General features: G+C 44.2%; 1 protein-coding gene across 4 annotated transcripts in view; it reads right to left on the bottom strand.

Moving 5' to 3' along the window:
* Window positions 1–8,676: 8,676 nt before the first annotated feature.
* The window catches only part of LOC143273523 (cell adhesion molecule CEACAM1-like), a 72,620-nt gene continuing 65,000 nt past the window's right edge, over window positions 8,677–16,296 (bottom strand). For all 4 annotated transcript variants that reach the window (XM_076573602.1, XM_076573606.1, XM_076573608.1 and 1 more), the window contains 4 exons: window positions 11,860–11,986; window positions 11,530–11,632; window positions 11,230–11,281; window positions 8,677–8,823 (listed from right to left, as the gene is read on the bottom strand). In XM_076573602.1, the coding sequence (XP_076429717.1) occupies window positions 11,270–11,281; window positions 11,530–11,632; window positions 11,860–11,986 (242 nt within the window). In that variant the 3' untranslated portion in view covers window positions 8,677–8,823; window positions 11,230–11,269. The remainder of the gene's footprint in view (window positions 8,824–11,229; window positions 11,282–11,529; window positions 11,633–11,859; window positions 11,987–16,296) is intronic.

Genomic DNA, 16,296 nt, shown 5'->3' with positions numbered 1-16,296 from the left:
CTTGAGTACTTGTGATAGTTTGAATGTAATTGGTCCCTATAAGCTTATTGGGAGTGGCACTATTAGGAGGTGGGACTTTGTTGTAGTAAGTGTGGCCTTGTTGAAGGAATTTTGTCACTGTGGGGGTGGGCTTTGAGGTATCCTATGCTCATGCCATGCCAAGTGTCTCAGTCTACTTCCTGTTGCCTGTGGATCAAGATGTAGCAGCTCCTTCTCTAGTACCATGTCTGTCTGCACACCGCCATGCTCCCCTCCATGATGATAATAGACTAAAGGTCTGAAACTGTAAGCTACTACCTCAATGAAATGTTTTCCTTTATGAGAGTTGATGTGGTCATTGTGTCTCTTAACAGCAACAGAAACCCTAACTAAGACAGAACTTGGTACCAGGGACTGGAGTATTGTGATAGGCTGGACAATGTTTTCATTTGGAGTAATATGGAGTTTGGGAGTTTGGATTAGAAGAGCAGTGGAATGCTTTAAGTGCTGCTTAATGGGCCTGACAAGTAGGAACATGGAAGACATTGGTGTTGAGTTATTTGAACTGTGGGGGTCTGGTCAAGAGATTTCAGAGGAGAAGAGTATTAATATGTGTCCTAGAGATTGTTCTTGTGATATTTTGGTAAAGAATATGGCTGCTTTATGTCCTTGTCCCAAAAGCCTGCCTGAGGCTAAGTGAAGTGTTTTGGATTAATTCCATTGGCAGAGGAAATCTCAAAACAGCCTAGTATAGACTCTGTTGTGTGGTTATGACTGGCAACTATTATACAGATTTATAATGAAAAAGAGGAAGCTGAGATACGAAAAATACAAAATGTACAATTTGAGGAGAAAGAGCAACAGGATGTGGAATGGAACTAATTCTTGTGTTCAAAGAGATAAACAGATGAAGAAATGGAATAAAGGGAGTGGTGACCTCAGGGCAAGATCATACCAAGCTAAGTTTCCAACTTGTGAATAGAAATTAAAGAAGCTTAAATCAGGGTGTGGTGGTACATGCCTTTAATCCCAGCACTGCAAAGGCATAGGCAGGGCTTTTTGAGTTTGAGGCCAGCCTGGTCTACAGAGCAAATTCCAGGACAGCCATGCTTAGGCAGTGAAGGAAATCAACAAAAACAGAAAATTGGTGGAGATGTAATTAAACAAGGGGGTCATGTTCCAGCCCCAGTGAACAACAGATCATGTTAGCTTTGGCCATCTGGTTCTGGATCTAGAATGGAAGAAATGGGCTATGGCATTTTCCTCCTCAACTAAGGAAACCACTGAGTCTAGGCATGTGTCAGTGTTGTCCCTGAATGGAGGCCCAGAGAGGCCTTGTGTGAAGCCATGAAGGATAAGCCTGGATTGCCTTGGAGACCCCAAGATGTTGGAGATGCCAGAGTCCTGGGGTACCTGCTGAGATGAGCTGCTAACAGGGAGTGAAACCAGTCCAAGAGAGAGAAGTGTGTTGTATTCAGCACAGTTGAAAGGAGTTGTAGACCTGATGAGTCGTTTGAAGTAAGACATGGAGATGCAGAGTTTGTATTTTGCCTAGATTACTTTCGTCTTGCTTTGGTCCAGTATTTCCTCATTATGCCCATTTCTTTTGCTTTGGAAGAGTATGTATATCTGTGCCATTATTTGTTTGAACCAGGATTTTTTAGTTTTGGTTTTATAGGAGATTATAGTTAAGAGATTGCATGAATCTAAGAAGAAACTTTGAACTTAGCACTTTTAAACATTGTTGATCTGTGATAGACTATGAAAACTTTTAAAGTTGGACTAAATATATTTTACATTATGATATTGTTACAAGCTTATGGGGGCCAGGAAGTGGGATGCGGTGGTTTGAATGTAATTAGCACCAACAAGGTCAGAGGGAGTGGCACTATTAGGAGGTGTGGTTTTGTTGGAGTAGATGTGGCTTTGTTGGAAAAAGTGTGTCACTGTAGAAGCAGGCTTTGAGGTCTCCTATGCTCGAGCCATATCCAGTGTTTCAGTTTACTTCCTGTTGCCTCTGGATCAAAATTGTAGAATTCTCAGCTCCTTCTCTAGCAGCATGCCTGCCTGCATGCCACCATGTTCCACTGTGATGATAATGGACTGAATCTCTAAGCCAAAAGCCCTCCCATGAAATGTTTTTCTTTATAAGAGTTTCCATGGTCATGGTGTCTCTTCACAGCAATAGAAATCCTAAGACAGTCCTGATTATCAGTCATCATCCAAGAGGTAGCAGCACTGGGACAGGACCCAATGTCAGACATGCTGTGGCTGCAGATCAGCCCAGGGAATGCCTGAACTTGCTCAGTGAGAAGGTGGTGGCTTATGTTGTGAGAACCTGAATTATAATGGAAAATATGAGGTTGTTTTCTCTTATTTTAGATTTGCTTTTATTCTCCCTGTCTCTCAGCCTGTGTCTCTGTCCCTTTCTCTGTCCCTGTCTCTATCTTTCTCTGTAAGTGTGTATGCCACGTGTGTTTGCAGGGTTCCTATTGAGGCCAGAGGAGGGCATCATTGCCTGTGGATATGAAGCTGCAGGCAGCTGTGAACCTCCTGATGTGTGTGCTGGGAGCTGAACTCAAGTCTTCTAAAAGAGCAACAAGTGCTCTTAGCTTCTGAGAGTTTTTAAATTTTGTGTTAGAAAGGTTTTGAGTTTTCAGGTTCACTCTGCATGTCACTATCAAGCTCATTCTCACCCACCTGTGACACAAATATCATATTAACACCATTATGAGGCAGACAGTAGGGCTACCATCAGCCTCTCTCTATCTAGGGACCCTCAGTTGTGTCCCTGTTGTGGCAATGTGTTGAGAATAGTTACCTTCTCCAGGGAGTCAGGACTCTACTCCTGCTTTCTCACTGCAGGTCCCACTCCTCTGCTAACCCCAGATCCCTCTCAGCCCTCACAGAACTCTGAGCTGGCCATCTCAGCATCATCCTGTTGACAAGTGTTTGCTCCTGGTGCTGGTCAAAGCGTGTATATCCTAGAAGAAGTAAAGTTGTGCATGCATGCATGTGCATGTGTGTGTGGACCTGGACACATATACAGTCTCAGGTATGAGAAGTTAAGAACCATTCAACAAATATTTATTTAAATGTAAAAATTTGAGGGCTGTGGTGTAACTTCATAATCAGAGCTTACTTATTGTGTACAAAGCTCTGGACTTGATCCCCAGGATTTTGTTCAATGATGATACATGAAGGAGAATGAGAAGCTCAAAGTAATCCTTGGTTATATGCTGAGTTTGAAATGCCTGGGCTATGTGAGACACAGTCACAAAAAATAAAAAAAAATATAGTCAGGAAAGAAAATGTAATAGTAAATAGTGGTCACTGGATGGGTGGTTGACACACTTTTGTTTACTTTCTTCTGGATTGTTTGTCCTTGTACTTATACCTCCACCTGCCAAAACTGGATGACTTGCCCCATTCCACATCTAACTGGGCATGACCATGAAGCTTGGTCACAGTGGCCAAGGGGGCTTAACACAACTCACTCTTCCAATCTGACATTCGAAGTGTACCCTATGATTGGCCCCTCTGACTTTTGTGCATCCATGGTACCTTTGGTATGTCACAAACCTCAATTTACCTCAAAGTCATGGGCATCATACCTGGAGAGGCCCAGAGCACTGGCCTTCCTGTGGTCTGAGGTGAGTCATGAGCCTGGCCCTTAGGATTTTATTCTCAAAGCCTATGGCAGCTCTGGCCTCAGATTCTGCATGCTCTGGGTGTCAGGTGTGTGCTCTCTGCTTTTGTGAAGTTCCCACGGGCTGGGCAGAGAGAATGTCTGTAGGAGGTGGGTGTGTTGCTGTCACGCAGTGTTCTCATGGGTCCCCATTGACCCTGATACTTGACATTTTGTCAAAGACAAAATAATAATTGTGTGAAAGACAGACACTGGCTTCTATTCCTGTGTCTAGAATGAGACTGTCCTCAAAATCAGGACAGGTTCAGAAAATGTGGGGCTTCAATGTACTCTGGAAGAATTCACAGGTGGAAAACATGAGTGAGGTATCTCAAACTTAAGGGTTTGTTCAACCCCGTCTGCTGCCCATGAACAATACCTATGACTGAGTGAATCCTGACTTCTCTAACTAGCAACAGGTGACATGTGTGCACTACTAAGAAAATTAGGCTAACAGTGTGAGTGACTCCACATTGACCTGACTGAGGGCTTAGTCCAAAACCACAGGTTTATCACAGTGTTTAAATTATTCACTTTTAGTAGATGTCTGTATCATTCCAAAGGGTCCCCTTCTTTCATAACCTGTTTCTTTGATGCGTAAATCACAGGTGGGTGAGAATCAAAGGCCATTTTCCTACTTTTCAAATGATCATGGTTTTCTGGTTAGTATGTAATTTTTGTAAAAGGCAGTGGTTGATTTTATAATGTTAAACTCACCCATATTCCTGAAACATAGACAAGGTTATAATTCTGAAACTGATTTTGGCGGTATTTCATTTAGCGTTTTCATCTCTCTGAAGGTAGACAGGAACAAGGTTTCACCTCCTCATTTGTCCTGGAAGGTTTTGACATTGTTCCTGAGCACTCAGTTGTCTGGTAGAATTGTGTAAGGAGGGCACAGACCACTCCTGGATGTTTTGTGGATAGTGCTTTTTTGTTTAAACTCCTTCTCTGGGAAATAACAGGATCACCGCCTGTCTTAGGGTTTCTATTGCTTGGACAAAACACCATGACCAAAAAGCAAGTTGAAAGGAAAGGGTTTATATGCCTGGTACTTCTACATCATAGTCCATTACTGAAGGAAGTCAGGACAGGAACTCAAGCAGGGCAGGATCCTGGATGCAGGAGCTGATGCAGAGGCATGGAGAGGTGCTGCTTACTGGCTTGAGGCACATGGCTTTCTCAGCCTGCTTTCTTTTTTTTTTTTTTTTTTGGTTTTTCGAGACAGGGTTTCTCTGCGTAGCTTTGTGCCTTTCCTGGAGCTCACTTGGTAGCCCAGGCTGGCCTCGAACTCACAGAGATCCGCCTGGCTCTGCCTCCCGAGTGCTGGGATTAAAGGCGTGCGCCACCACCGCCCGGCTCAGCCTGCTTTCTTATAGAACCCAGGATGCCAGGCCAAGGATGGCACCACCCACCATGAACTGGACCCTCCCCCATTGATCATTAATTGAGAAATGCCTTACAGCTGGATCTTATGGAGGCATTTTCACAATTGAGGTTCCCTTCTCTCTCATGACTCTAGCTTGTGTCAAATTGATGTACTACTAGCCAGTACACTGCTCCTAAACTTCTGCAAGTGTGCCCCACAACTCACTGCCAGACACGAACAGAGAATCTTATCTTGTTGTTTTGAGTTGGGTAAGATTGACTGATCTCTTCTTGGTTTAAATTTGGTAGTTTGGGTGAGTCTAGAAATTCATCCATTTCCTTTAGATTTTACAGCTTAATGGGGTATAGATTTTTAAAGTAGTCCCTTACAATATCCTGAATTTCTTTGGAGTCTGTTGTGACGTTTCTTTATTTATTTGTGATTCTTTCACTTTTGGTTCTCCCTCTCTTCCCTTGGTTAGTTGGGCCCAGGGCCTGTCAACCTTGTTTACCCTCTCAACGAACCAGCTCTCCACATGCCCAGCTGTTGATCTTTTCCAAACAGGCAAAGTAGGAGTCCTGAGTATGGGAGCTGTCTGACTCAGAAGAGAGCTGCTGGGCAACACCTCTTTATTAAAAGAAAGTTGAGTCCAAACTACATAAATAGATTAATATAACAAATCAAGACTAGCTCACACATCCTTTTAATTAACAAGCTTTTTTCTGATTCAGGTATAAAGCAACACTCTTTGCTTGGACTTTATATACCTTTTATAACTTGACAGAAAAAAAAGTTCACATTTTAGTAAGCGTCTTAGCACATTATCAAAAATGACCTTGATGTGAGGGAATACTCTCTGTATACAAACCCTAGAAAAGAAGGCACACATATACTGACATGTTAGCTGTTATTACAGTTTTAGATCATAGAAGGCATTTATTCCTCTTGTTTTAACTAGAAAATAGGAACTTCTAGCCCCACAGTAGAAAAGTCATTTTCTCTTCCTCTAATCCTATGCTTAAACCTACCAGAAGTTCCTGGTATTAAAAAGGAACCCCTGGTTCTCCATCTACTTCAAAATTTATGAGTGATAAGTCTTATATATTATTTTTTATATGTTTATAAGTGTCTAATTTTTCTATACTGTTGACATTTATTAATCATCTTATGATTTTTATATTAGACAGAGTGTTCTCTCATTATTCTCTTCATTAAAAGACTATCAGTTTGATGGCCGGGCGGTGGTGGCACACGTCTTTAATCCCAGCACTCGGGAGGCAGAGCCAGGCGGATCTCTGTGAGTTCGAGGCCAGCCTGGGCTACCAAGTGAGCTCCAGGAAAGGCGAAAGCTACACAGAGAAATCCTGTCTCGAAAAACCAAAAAAAAAAAAAAAAAAGACTATCAGTTTGAAAGTATTATCTCTTGTTGGTATTGCTGGAGGCACATGGCTGGGAAAACTCATAGAGAAGGCTGTAAATATATCCTGCAAAACAATGTGCCAATCCAAAAACTGCACCATGGAGTTTGGGTATACCCCCCTTAAGATACACAGAAAGTGAGTGGTGGTGGCCCGCACCTTTAATTCCAGCACTCAGGAGGCAGAGCCAGGCAGATATGAATGAGTTTGTGGCCAGTTTTGTCTACAGAGTAAGTTCCAGGACAGCCAGAATTGTTACTCAGAAAGTCCCTGTCTTGAACCGCAACTCTCCCCACAAAAAATAATGATACAAGTGTCGATTTTTATCATGTGGCAATAGAGCCCATGTTGGAGTCTCTTCTTAGTCTCCCAATTCCATGATCCCATTAGGAATACAGAAGATGAAATTAAAATGGAAAAGTTGGAAGAGGAGGACTGGGATGTGTACCTGACTGCCTGTGGCACAGGAAGTCCTAGGAGTGCAGTGATCCTGTGAGGGCTCTCAATACTGGAAACAATTTCAATAGTCACTAACCAAGATAATGGCCAGTCACATGGTCATCTCTATCTTGATGAAGTCACCAGCCAAGATGGCAACAAAGTCACTTTGTTTCTTTCTGTGTGGTGAGCTCAGCTCATGATAAATGAGCCCAGACCTCAGCAGGGCATGAGTCCATGGGGAATATAGAAATGTGGGCGGCCACTGCTTTATTTCTCAAACAATGGATCTCAAGCATGGATATAACAGAAGAAAGTACCCAGAATACAGGTGTGTGAGCCCCAAAGAGCAAAATAAAGACACAGAGGAAGAATAATCATGGCTTTGATCCAGGACCGGGGTCCATATGTGTCAGCACAGATGTAACTATGAATGCAAAGTGATGCATTCGGATTTTCCTTTTATCTCACTGAGCTCTTATTTGGAAGCTAGGATACACAAGGCCCTCTATAGGACCTTACTTAGCGGTCACTGCTCTGTGTTTGTGTACAGTTCCTGCCTGTCCCTTTATGCCTGTGTATGTGGGTGGTGATGGTAGTGCTGGTGGTGCTGGTGGTGCTGGTGGTGGTTGGTGGTTTGCTGGCATGTATGTCTGTATATTGTGTATATGTCTGATACCCCTTTGGGAGAGAAGATGGTATCAGATTCCCTGAGACTACAGTTACAAAAGGTTTTTTAGCTGTGTGGTAGATGGGCATTTGAGTCCTCTGGAAGAGCAGCCAAGTGCTTATATCCACCGAAGCACCTCTCCAGCTCCTATTCCTGGCATCTCTTGAGTATGCTCGACTGTATGAAGTCAGGTAGGGACAGGCTTCGAGTCTTCCAGGTCAACTAGTTTCTTTCCTGATGCACCCTTTTCAGTCACTTCTCCTCTGTCACAGCAGTGGGGCAGAGGTGTACAGGGAGACAGATGCAATTAGAACAGAGGCCCCACAGAGCTAAGTGGTGACAAGAGCAGGAAGTGTGAGCTAGAGAGGAATCTGGAGTATGTGATAGGACACTGGACATTCCCCAGTAGGAGAAGGAGCTAGTGTCAGGCAGCTAAGGAGACAGTAGTGTGTGTGAGGAAGACCTGAGAACAGAGTGGGCAAATGTCGAGGAGTGCTTCATGTGCTTGCTGAAGGTTTGGCCACTTAGCTTTGTGGGACTAGAGAACAAGTCACAGCTGAGAGGTGAAATGGAATCTCAAATGGACATGCAGGGAAGATTGTATCTCTCCACCATGGAACTGCAGCTGTGACCAACCAAGACAGTTCCCAATTCAGGACCTTGGATTTCATGGCCCACCATGTGTACAGCAATAATCCCATGTCAGGAAATAGGTACAGAGTGGCTGCCACTGGACTCCTAGAACTGTACAGCAGCCAGTCCACATTGTCATGCTTCTGAAGGCAGAGATCTCATGCCAGGAACCTGCACACATAGTCACCTAACTGTCAGAGGACTTTCCCCAGTGGAGGTCATCCCGTACCACAGCCCATTTTTCTCTGCCACAGCCAGGTTTCTGATCACTACTTAGCCAGCTACAGTGGACTTCATAAAGTGCTCTTGCTCTGTGGTCTAAAGTGTGCACCTTACCAGCAAACCCTTTCCTGCTAGCCACAGGCTACCCAATCCATTATCTGCCTTTCTCTCTGCTGACTCTGAAGGCTGGGGCTGCAGGATTGTGTCCTTTGTGGACTCTCCTACTCTCCCCCTAGTGAGGGGCAGGAGACTGGGAATACATGAGCAGCAGGTAATGGGACAGGTCCCTTTGCTGTGTTTTTATTATAGAAAACAGTTGCTGTTGCTGGTGGAGATGGGAAGAATGAATTTAGGGATCTGTGTTGCTGGACATTGTTTTTCAGGAAATAATTCGAAGTCCATCCACCTAAAAAGCATGATCATACAGTCAGTCTCAAGACACAGAGACAGAGACAGACAGACAGGCAGACAGACAGAACATGGGTGCATCTCAGAGGACAACTTGCAGGAGGGGGTTCTCTTTTTACCTCAGGGTTTGCGGACTGAACTCAGATGTTAGATTTGTAAACTGCACTTTACACACTAAAAAACTCATCTGCACTAAACCTGGTTTGTGTGTGTGTGTGTGTGTGTGTGTGTGTGTGTGTGTGTGTGTGTGTGTGTGTGTGTTGGTGTGAACCGGCTCTCGTGTAGCCCAGGGAGTCCCCATGTTCTCCAGGGACCATGTGCTGTGACTGCAGGTGTGCTCCACTGTGATTCTGTGGATCAAACCAAGGCCAGGGGCAGCCAGCAAGCACTCTAGCAATAGGACTACATTGCCAGCCTTTAAATTCTCTAAGTGACCATCTCAATTGCTAAGAAGAATATATGTTACTATGTGACTGGAGCCTTCTGGAAAGGAACATAGACACACAATAGTCCCCTCCTTTAGAGTCAACCCACATGGTCTGGTTGTCCTGCACAGAAAAACATCTCATGAAGGTCTCCTGTTCCAGAGACTTTAGAAGACAGCACCCGGCCCACTTTAACATGCAGCCCGTGGTCCCTGGCCATTGTCATCTGTAGTGGCCCTTTGGTCAATGTCCACCCTCACTGTTGAGCATGCCCCTGTGGTGATATTGTATTCCCCAATATATCATGCACCCTAATAAATTTATCTGGGGTCAGAGAACAGAATAGCCACTAGACAGACATAGAGGCCAGTAAATGTTGGCACTCACACCTTTTAATCCTAGTCTTTGGAGGTAGAGATCCATCTGGGTCTCTGTGAGTTGAAAGCCACACTGGAAACAGCCAGGCATGGTGACTCATGCCTTTAATCCCAGGAAGTTAGAGCAGAAAGCAGAAAGGCATATAAGGTGTGAGAACCAGGAACTAGAGCTGGTTAAACTTTCAAGGTTTTGAGCAGCAGTTCAGCTGAGATTCATTTGGATGAGGACATAGAGGCTTCCAGTCCAAGGAAACAGGATCAACTGAGGAATTGGTGAGGTGAGGTGAGGTGGCTGTGGCTTGTTCTGCTTCTCTGATTTTCCAGCATTCACCCCAATACCTGGCTCCAGGTTTATTTTCATTAATAAGATCTTTCAGATTCATGCTACATGCTTCTCATCATTCTATAAGAAACCTGCCAGTCTCCTACAGGATAGGATGTCTCTTGTCTGAATCCATCTGGCAGACTAAAGGGACTAGGGTGCTGGGAACAGAAGCAGACAGAGTGAGATCCCAGAGCCTGCACTTATGACTGGTTGGAATGGAGCCTTTCCTTTGAGGGTCAGAGCAGTTCAGATGAGCAGATGTGGGGTGGGAGTTGAGGGGTGTGATGCCCATGTCCAGTTAGAGTATTTGCATCCTACAGAGTCTGTTTCACAGACCTCCCTTATCAGGACCAGAGGATAGGTAACAAGGAAAGAGACCTGGATTATTCTGTTCAGGAGTTTTCCCAGTTCACAAAGCCTTGGTTATTCTTTACTCAGTGGTATTTGTCACTGACATGTTCCTATGACAAGGAGAAGCACAGGGGTCCTTGGCACATAGACACACAGCAGACAGTCTCCCTAAGGGAGAATGAATGCCCACAACTTTCACACACAGCAGGGAAGGCACTAGGGTGAGGAACTTGCTCTTGGACATGTGGTTCCCTCATGCCAGCCTAGCCTAGGTGGACTGAGTCTCCCTTCAGCACTGACTTAGTATCCTGTTGCTGGGAAGGCTGTGAGGACCTATGGCACCTGAAGGTTGGTGTTGTGCAATAATTGTTTAACAATGTAAAGATGTGTTGTGTTTGTATAACTATGTAAAGATATGCTGCTATTTTATCTTGCCTGCCTAAGGCACCTGACTTGTCTAAGAAAAAGCTGAATGTCTAATAGTGAGGGAGGATATATAAGCGGGACATCTAGGCAGGGAGAGTAAGTAGGAGGAGTTATTTAGGCTCAAAAAAAAAAAAGAAAAAAAAAAGAAACCTGGGGCCAGACAGACAGACAGGGGGAAAGCAGGAAAGTAGGACATACAGAATGAAAGAAAGGTAAAAAGGCCTGCGGCAAAACATAGATGAATAGAAACAGTTTAAATTAAGGTAAAGGAGCTAGCTGGACAAGCCTCAGCTAACGCTGAGCATTCATAATTAATAATAAGTCTCCATGTCTTTATTTGGGAGCTGCTTGGCAACCTAAAGGAAATGCCAGCTAGAGTCTGGGAAGAGAAGATCTGCTCTGTAAGTCAGACAGGAGACAGTGGTTGGTGTCCAGGATGCCATGGAAGGATGGGCAGGTGGTGGGATCTTTGATTCCTGAGGGTAAGTGCCTTTACTTACTGTGGGTGGATAGGTCCAGTTGTCCTCACTGAGCATGCTCTTACTTCTTGCCCTAAAGAAATGGGAGACACTGTCACTGTTGTTTGGTTCCTCAGTTGGGAAGGACCCTGGGAGCTGATGATTCCTGGGAGCTGCTTGGTGTCCTTGCTGTGCATTCACACCATGGCTGCCACTGCCTTTCTTGGTGCTGCCTCCTTTTCCAATCTAACCAGCCCCTCCTAGCCTTTGATCCTTTTACCCCATCATATTAGCTGTTTTCTAACTGGTGCTGGGGGTGGTACTTTGAGAATTTACTTTTACCTTCTTTTTCTTTTGAGGTTTCATATTTGAACCTTCTGAGGTTTCATTGAGGTTGGTTGGCTCATTGTCCACTTGTTTAACATTGTTCTCAATCTGTGGCTCCCTAGTGAAAGATGAAGTCATTTTATCCCCAAACTTCACAGGGAAAGGAGTGACCATGACCAACAGACCATGGGGTACAGGACATAGGAAGGCAGTGATATGAGGAACACAGCACACACATAGCAAAGAGAAGAAGATGGAGTCCAGACACAAAGTGAGGAAAGCCTCTTCCCTTTCCCAAGCATGGAGGGAATGGAAGAGTAGGTGGAAGGGTGGAAGACACTTCACCTGCCACGACGGCTGCGCCACAGTAAGAAGAGTACAAATATTACTGCAATCAGCCCCATCAGACATTGGGCAACAATGCCAATAATACCCTTTAATGAGGGTCGATGCTTTGGTTTGGCACGTTCACCTGTCATGGACAGAAAAGAGAAGCATCACCATAAATTCATCCTCACCGAGCAAGTGGACAAGAACTCTCTGATTGTGTCTGACATCTGTTTGTTCCTTTGGGGAGTGCACTTCCTGTGAGAAGGTAGATTAGGAGAGGTGAGGCAATAAGCAGGGTATTCTCTCCTAGTACTCCTGTAAGTACTATGTTTCTAGGCTGGCCATGTGTCTTCCTTCAAGTCCTTGCCTGTGGCAGGTGGGGGGAGAGTGTGCTTTAGGATGCAGTCTAAATCTTATCTACTCTGTCAGTCCTTGGAAGGCTCTGAAGATGGGAGAAAGTCACATAGCAATTTTTACATTAAAATTACAGTTATTTTTTATTTTATATTTATTTATTTTGTTTTTTCTAGACAGGGTTTCTCTGTGTAGCTTTGCTCCTCCTGGAACTCGCTTTGGAGACCAAGCTGGCCTTGAACTCACAGAGATCCACCTGCCTCTGCCTCCCAAGTGCTGGGATTAAAGGTGTGTGCCACCACTGCCTGGCAAAATTACAGTTAATTTTAATGATCATATCTGTTTCTTTTTGTCCTAATTGTGGTAGATGTAAATATTTACCTCTCTCCTTCCTGTGGCCAGGAGTTAACTAAAAGAATATGAGGCTCCATACCCAGAGAGTCCTGCCCCTTGGCCCCATCCCTGGGACACAGCTTCTCCACCTGGGGACCCCCACAAAACTCTGTCCCCATTCCTTGCCAGCAAGCAGGGCTCCTGGGGGAAGGCCCCACCCTCACCAAGACCCCCCACTGGACCTTACAATCTACATGCCCTGCTCCTATATCCATTCAAATGAGACCCCAGCCACTTCCTGAGGCATGGAAATCAAACCACCAGCTCTCATAGGACCAAGGTGACTGACTTTGCTCACACTCATAGAGAGTCCTGACCCTTGGCCCCATCCCTGGGACACATCTGGTTCCAGAAACCCCTTTCCTACTCTGTCCCAGTTGTTGGCCAGCAGGCAGAGCTCCTTCAGGAAGGCCCTACACTCACATAGACCTCCCACCAAACCCTCCAATCTACATGCCCTACCCCCATATCCATCCTCCTGAGACCTCAGTCACTTCAAGCCTGTAGCCCTCATTGGACAAAGAGCTCTCATTGGAACAAGAGTAACCTCAATTCCCTCCCTAAGACAGGGAATCTGCCACCTCTCATTAGTCTAAGAGAGGCTTCCTGAAACACAGAATCTGTTAGCTCTGACTGGACGAAGAGCCCTGATAAGACCAAGAGCAGCTCTGTGTGTCACAGAATCAACAAGCTTGGGTTGACCCAAGAGCAGCTCCCTGAGACACAGAATCTGCTGCTCCAATTAGACTAAGAACTAAGACTGGACCTGGAGGGGCCCCCTGAGACACAGACACAACAATCACAGAGTAGACCAATAGCAACTCACTCAGACGCAGGCACCTCATATACCTATTGGAGGAGGAGATGGGCAGATGTCAAGGCAAAAATACATACAACAACATAAAGAACAAGCAGCATCATAAGAACCTAGCCCTCCTCCAACAGCAAGACCTGAACATCACAATGTAGAAAAAGCAGAAGAAAGCAACCTTAAGAACAGCATCATGTGCATATAAGCACTGGAGGGCTCCTGTTGCAAATCACCCTCTGGAGCCATGGAAGGATCTTTTTACTAGCATGTGGAGGAGACCCAATCTAGTGTTGGTGTGGCCCCAGAGTTTGGTTTATGTCTTTCCAAAGGACAATGAGGGTCCTCTTTGGATTCCTGAGCACTGAACATGCCCTGTGGCTGCTGCTGAAGCCCAACATGACAGAGACCTAATGGGTCATCATGAAAAAATCTACCCTTCTGATGCCAATGGAGATTGAGAGCCCGATATGGCCAGCTTTGGCAAGCATTAATGTAAGCCTAGGAACTGTAGCCATGAGATTGGATTCTCCAGAAGAGCTGCCAGCCAAAGTCATGCTCAGATCAAGAAAAACGGGCCTTGGTGGTTCGTGTTCCTAGAGTTGTATCCATGCCAGTGGATGTCCACACAATCCAGAAGAGAATTTGACATTGCTGCTACCACTGTTGCTGTTATAACAATGGCGCACACTGCTGCTACTGTTTCTGGGATTACCATTTCATAATTGCTTACTACAGCTAGCACAGTGGAGACCCTGGCAACAAAAGTAGCTACTACAGTTAGTTAATCTTTCATTCTATTGGACATGATAAATTTAATTCAGTAGTTATATACATCTCGATTGGCTTTGAAAATTATTAATTTATAAACTCAAGTTCCAGTTGCTTTTGGGATACTATCTTACAATGTGCAGTATGGCTCGATAAGGAAGGGAATGACTCAATTGCCTTTAGCCTACTGGCTATGGGTGGGATAGGACCTCTGTTGGTCTTTTCTGTATCAAACACATAGATTGCAAGCCCAGTGCCACTTTGAGATCTTTGGGAGCAATTAACCATGCAGCTCACACACGATTGAGCCGGTATGATAATGAGTATTCAGAGATGAGTAATGCTTGGAGGGCACTCACCAACCTAAGACAGAGCACCTGTGTGACCTGGGCAGGCATCTCCATGACGGGTAAAGTGACCTACTGACATCCCACGCAACCCAAGCTAGAAGCTCATTTTTTACTAAAAGGGGGACCTGCAGGGCCCTGGCCCCCATTTTGGGTAACTGTCGCTTTGCTTGCAGACCTTGACCTTGATATCCTCCCAATGCTAATTCCCTGCCAGGTTCCACCCTCCTGAATGCTTAAGGGAAGTTCCTTGTCTGTGTATCCTGAATAATGGGCGTTAACAGCTTACATGCAAGATTGTAAAATATCAGTAGTGAACTTCTGCCCTCCAGGGTCCTCCCATTGTGCTGTAAGCCTGTAATTAAGACCTACTCCCTTCAAGAAATGACATTAGACATTTAAAATTGAATGAATACTGGGAATGTAATCTATGAATACCATAAATGTGATTAATATCATGAGTGTAATTTAAAAAAAAAAAAGAACAGCATCATGAAGATGCTAGAGGCCTTTCAAGAAAAAATGAAAAATGAAATTGAAGAAAAGACAAACAAAAATTGGAAGAAATCAATAAATCCCTTAAAGAAAGCCAAGAAAACATTGAAAAGCAGTTAAACGTGTGAGGGAAACAATTCAAGACCTGAAAAGGAAATAGAAACAATGAAGACACAGAGGGAATGCTGGAAATAGAAAATCTGAGTAAACAAAAAAGAAACACAGATGCAAGCCTAACCAACAGAATACAAGTGATGAAAGAGAGAATCTCTGGTGTAGAGAGGATAAAATAGAGGAAATAGATTCATCAGTCAAAGAAAATACCAAAGCCAAAAAAATTATAACACAAAACATATAGGAAATCTGGGACATCATGAAAAGACCAAATCTAAGAATATTAGGGATAGAAAAAGGAGAAGAATAGCAACTAAAAGGCACAGAAAATATATTCAACAAAATTATGGAAGAAAACTTTCCCAACTCAAAGAAGGATACAAGAAGCCTATAGAACATCAAACAGACTAGACCCCCCCAAAAGTCCCCTCACCACATAATAATTAAACAAGTTTATCTACAGAATAAAGAAAGAATATTAACAGGCATAAATGGCAAAGGCCAAGTGACTTATAAAGGCAAACCCATCAGAATAGCACCCAATTTCTCAATGGAGACTTCAAAAGCCAGAAGGACCTGGACAGACGTAATGCAGACACTAAGAGACCATGGCTGGCAGCCTAGACTAATATACCCGTCAAAACTTTCAATCACCATAGACAGGAATAAATAAGACATTCCAAGACAAAACCAGATTTAAACAATACCTATTCACAAATCCTGTCCTACAAAAAGCACTAGAAGGAAAATTCCAACCTAAGGAAGTCAGATACTATCAGAGACTATGGGGGTCCAGCCCCTCAATAGTCCCCTCCCAGGGTCCAGGAAGAATCTACAACCGGCTGATAATTAATCTTTGATGAAAAGAAATAAATCTATGTACACGAAATTGCTGTGGATACCACTCTATATAAATAAAACACTGATGGCCAGTGACCAGGCAGGAAGTATAGGCGGGACAAAGAGAGAGGAGAATTGGGGAAACAGGAGGGAGAAGAGACACTGCAGCCGCTGCCAGGAAAAGCAGCATGTGAAGACGCTGGTAAGCCACCAGCCACATGGCAAGGTATAGATTTATAGAAATGGGTTAATTTAAGATAAAAGAACAGTTAACAAGAAGCCTGCCACGGCCATACAGTTTATAAGTGATATAAGCGTCTGAGTGATTAT

The sequence above is a fragment of the Peromyscus maniculatus genome, chromosome 1 (genome assembly GCF_049852395.1).
Source record: "Peromyscus maniculatus bairdii isolate BWxNUB_F1_BW_parent chromosome 1, HU_Pman_BW_mat_3.1, whole genome shotgun sequence".
Taxonomy (NCBI): Eukaryota; Metazoa; Chordata; class Mammalia; order Rodentia; family Cricetidae; genus Peromyscus; species Peromyscus maniculatus.
The sequence above is the reverse complement of the archived record's forward strand: the minus strand, read 5'-3'. Positions and strand labels throughout refer to the sequence as shown.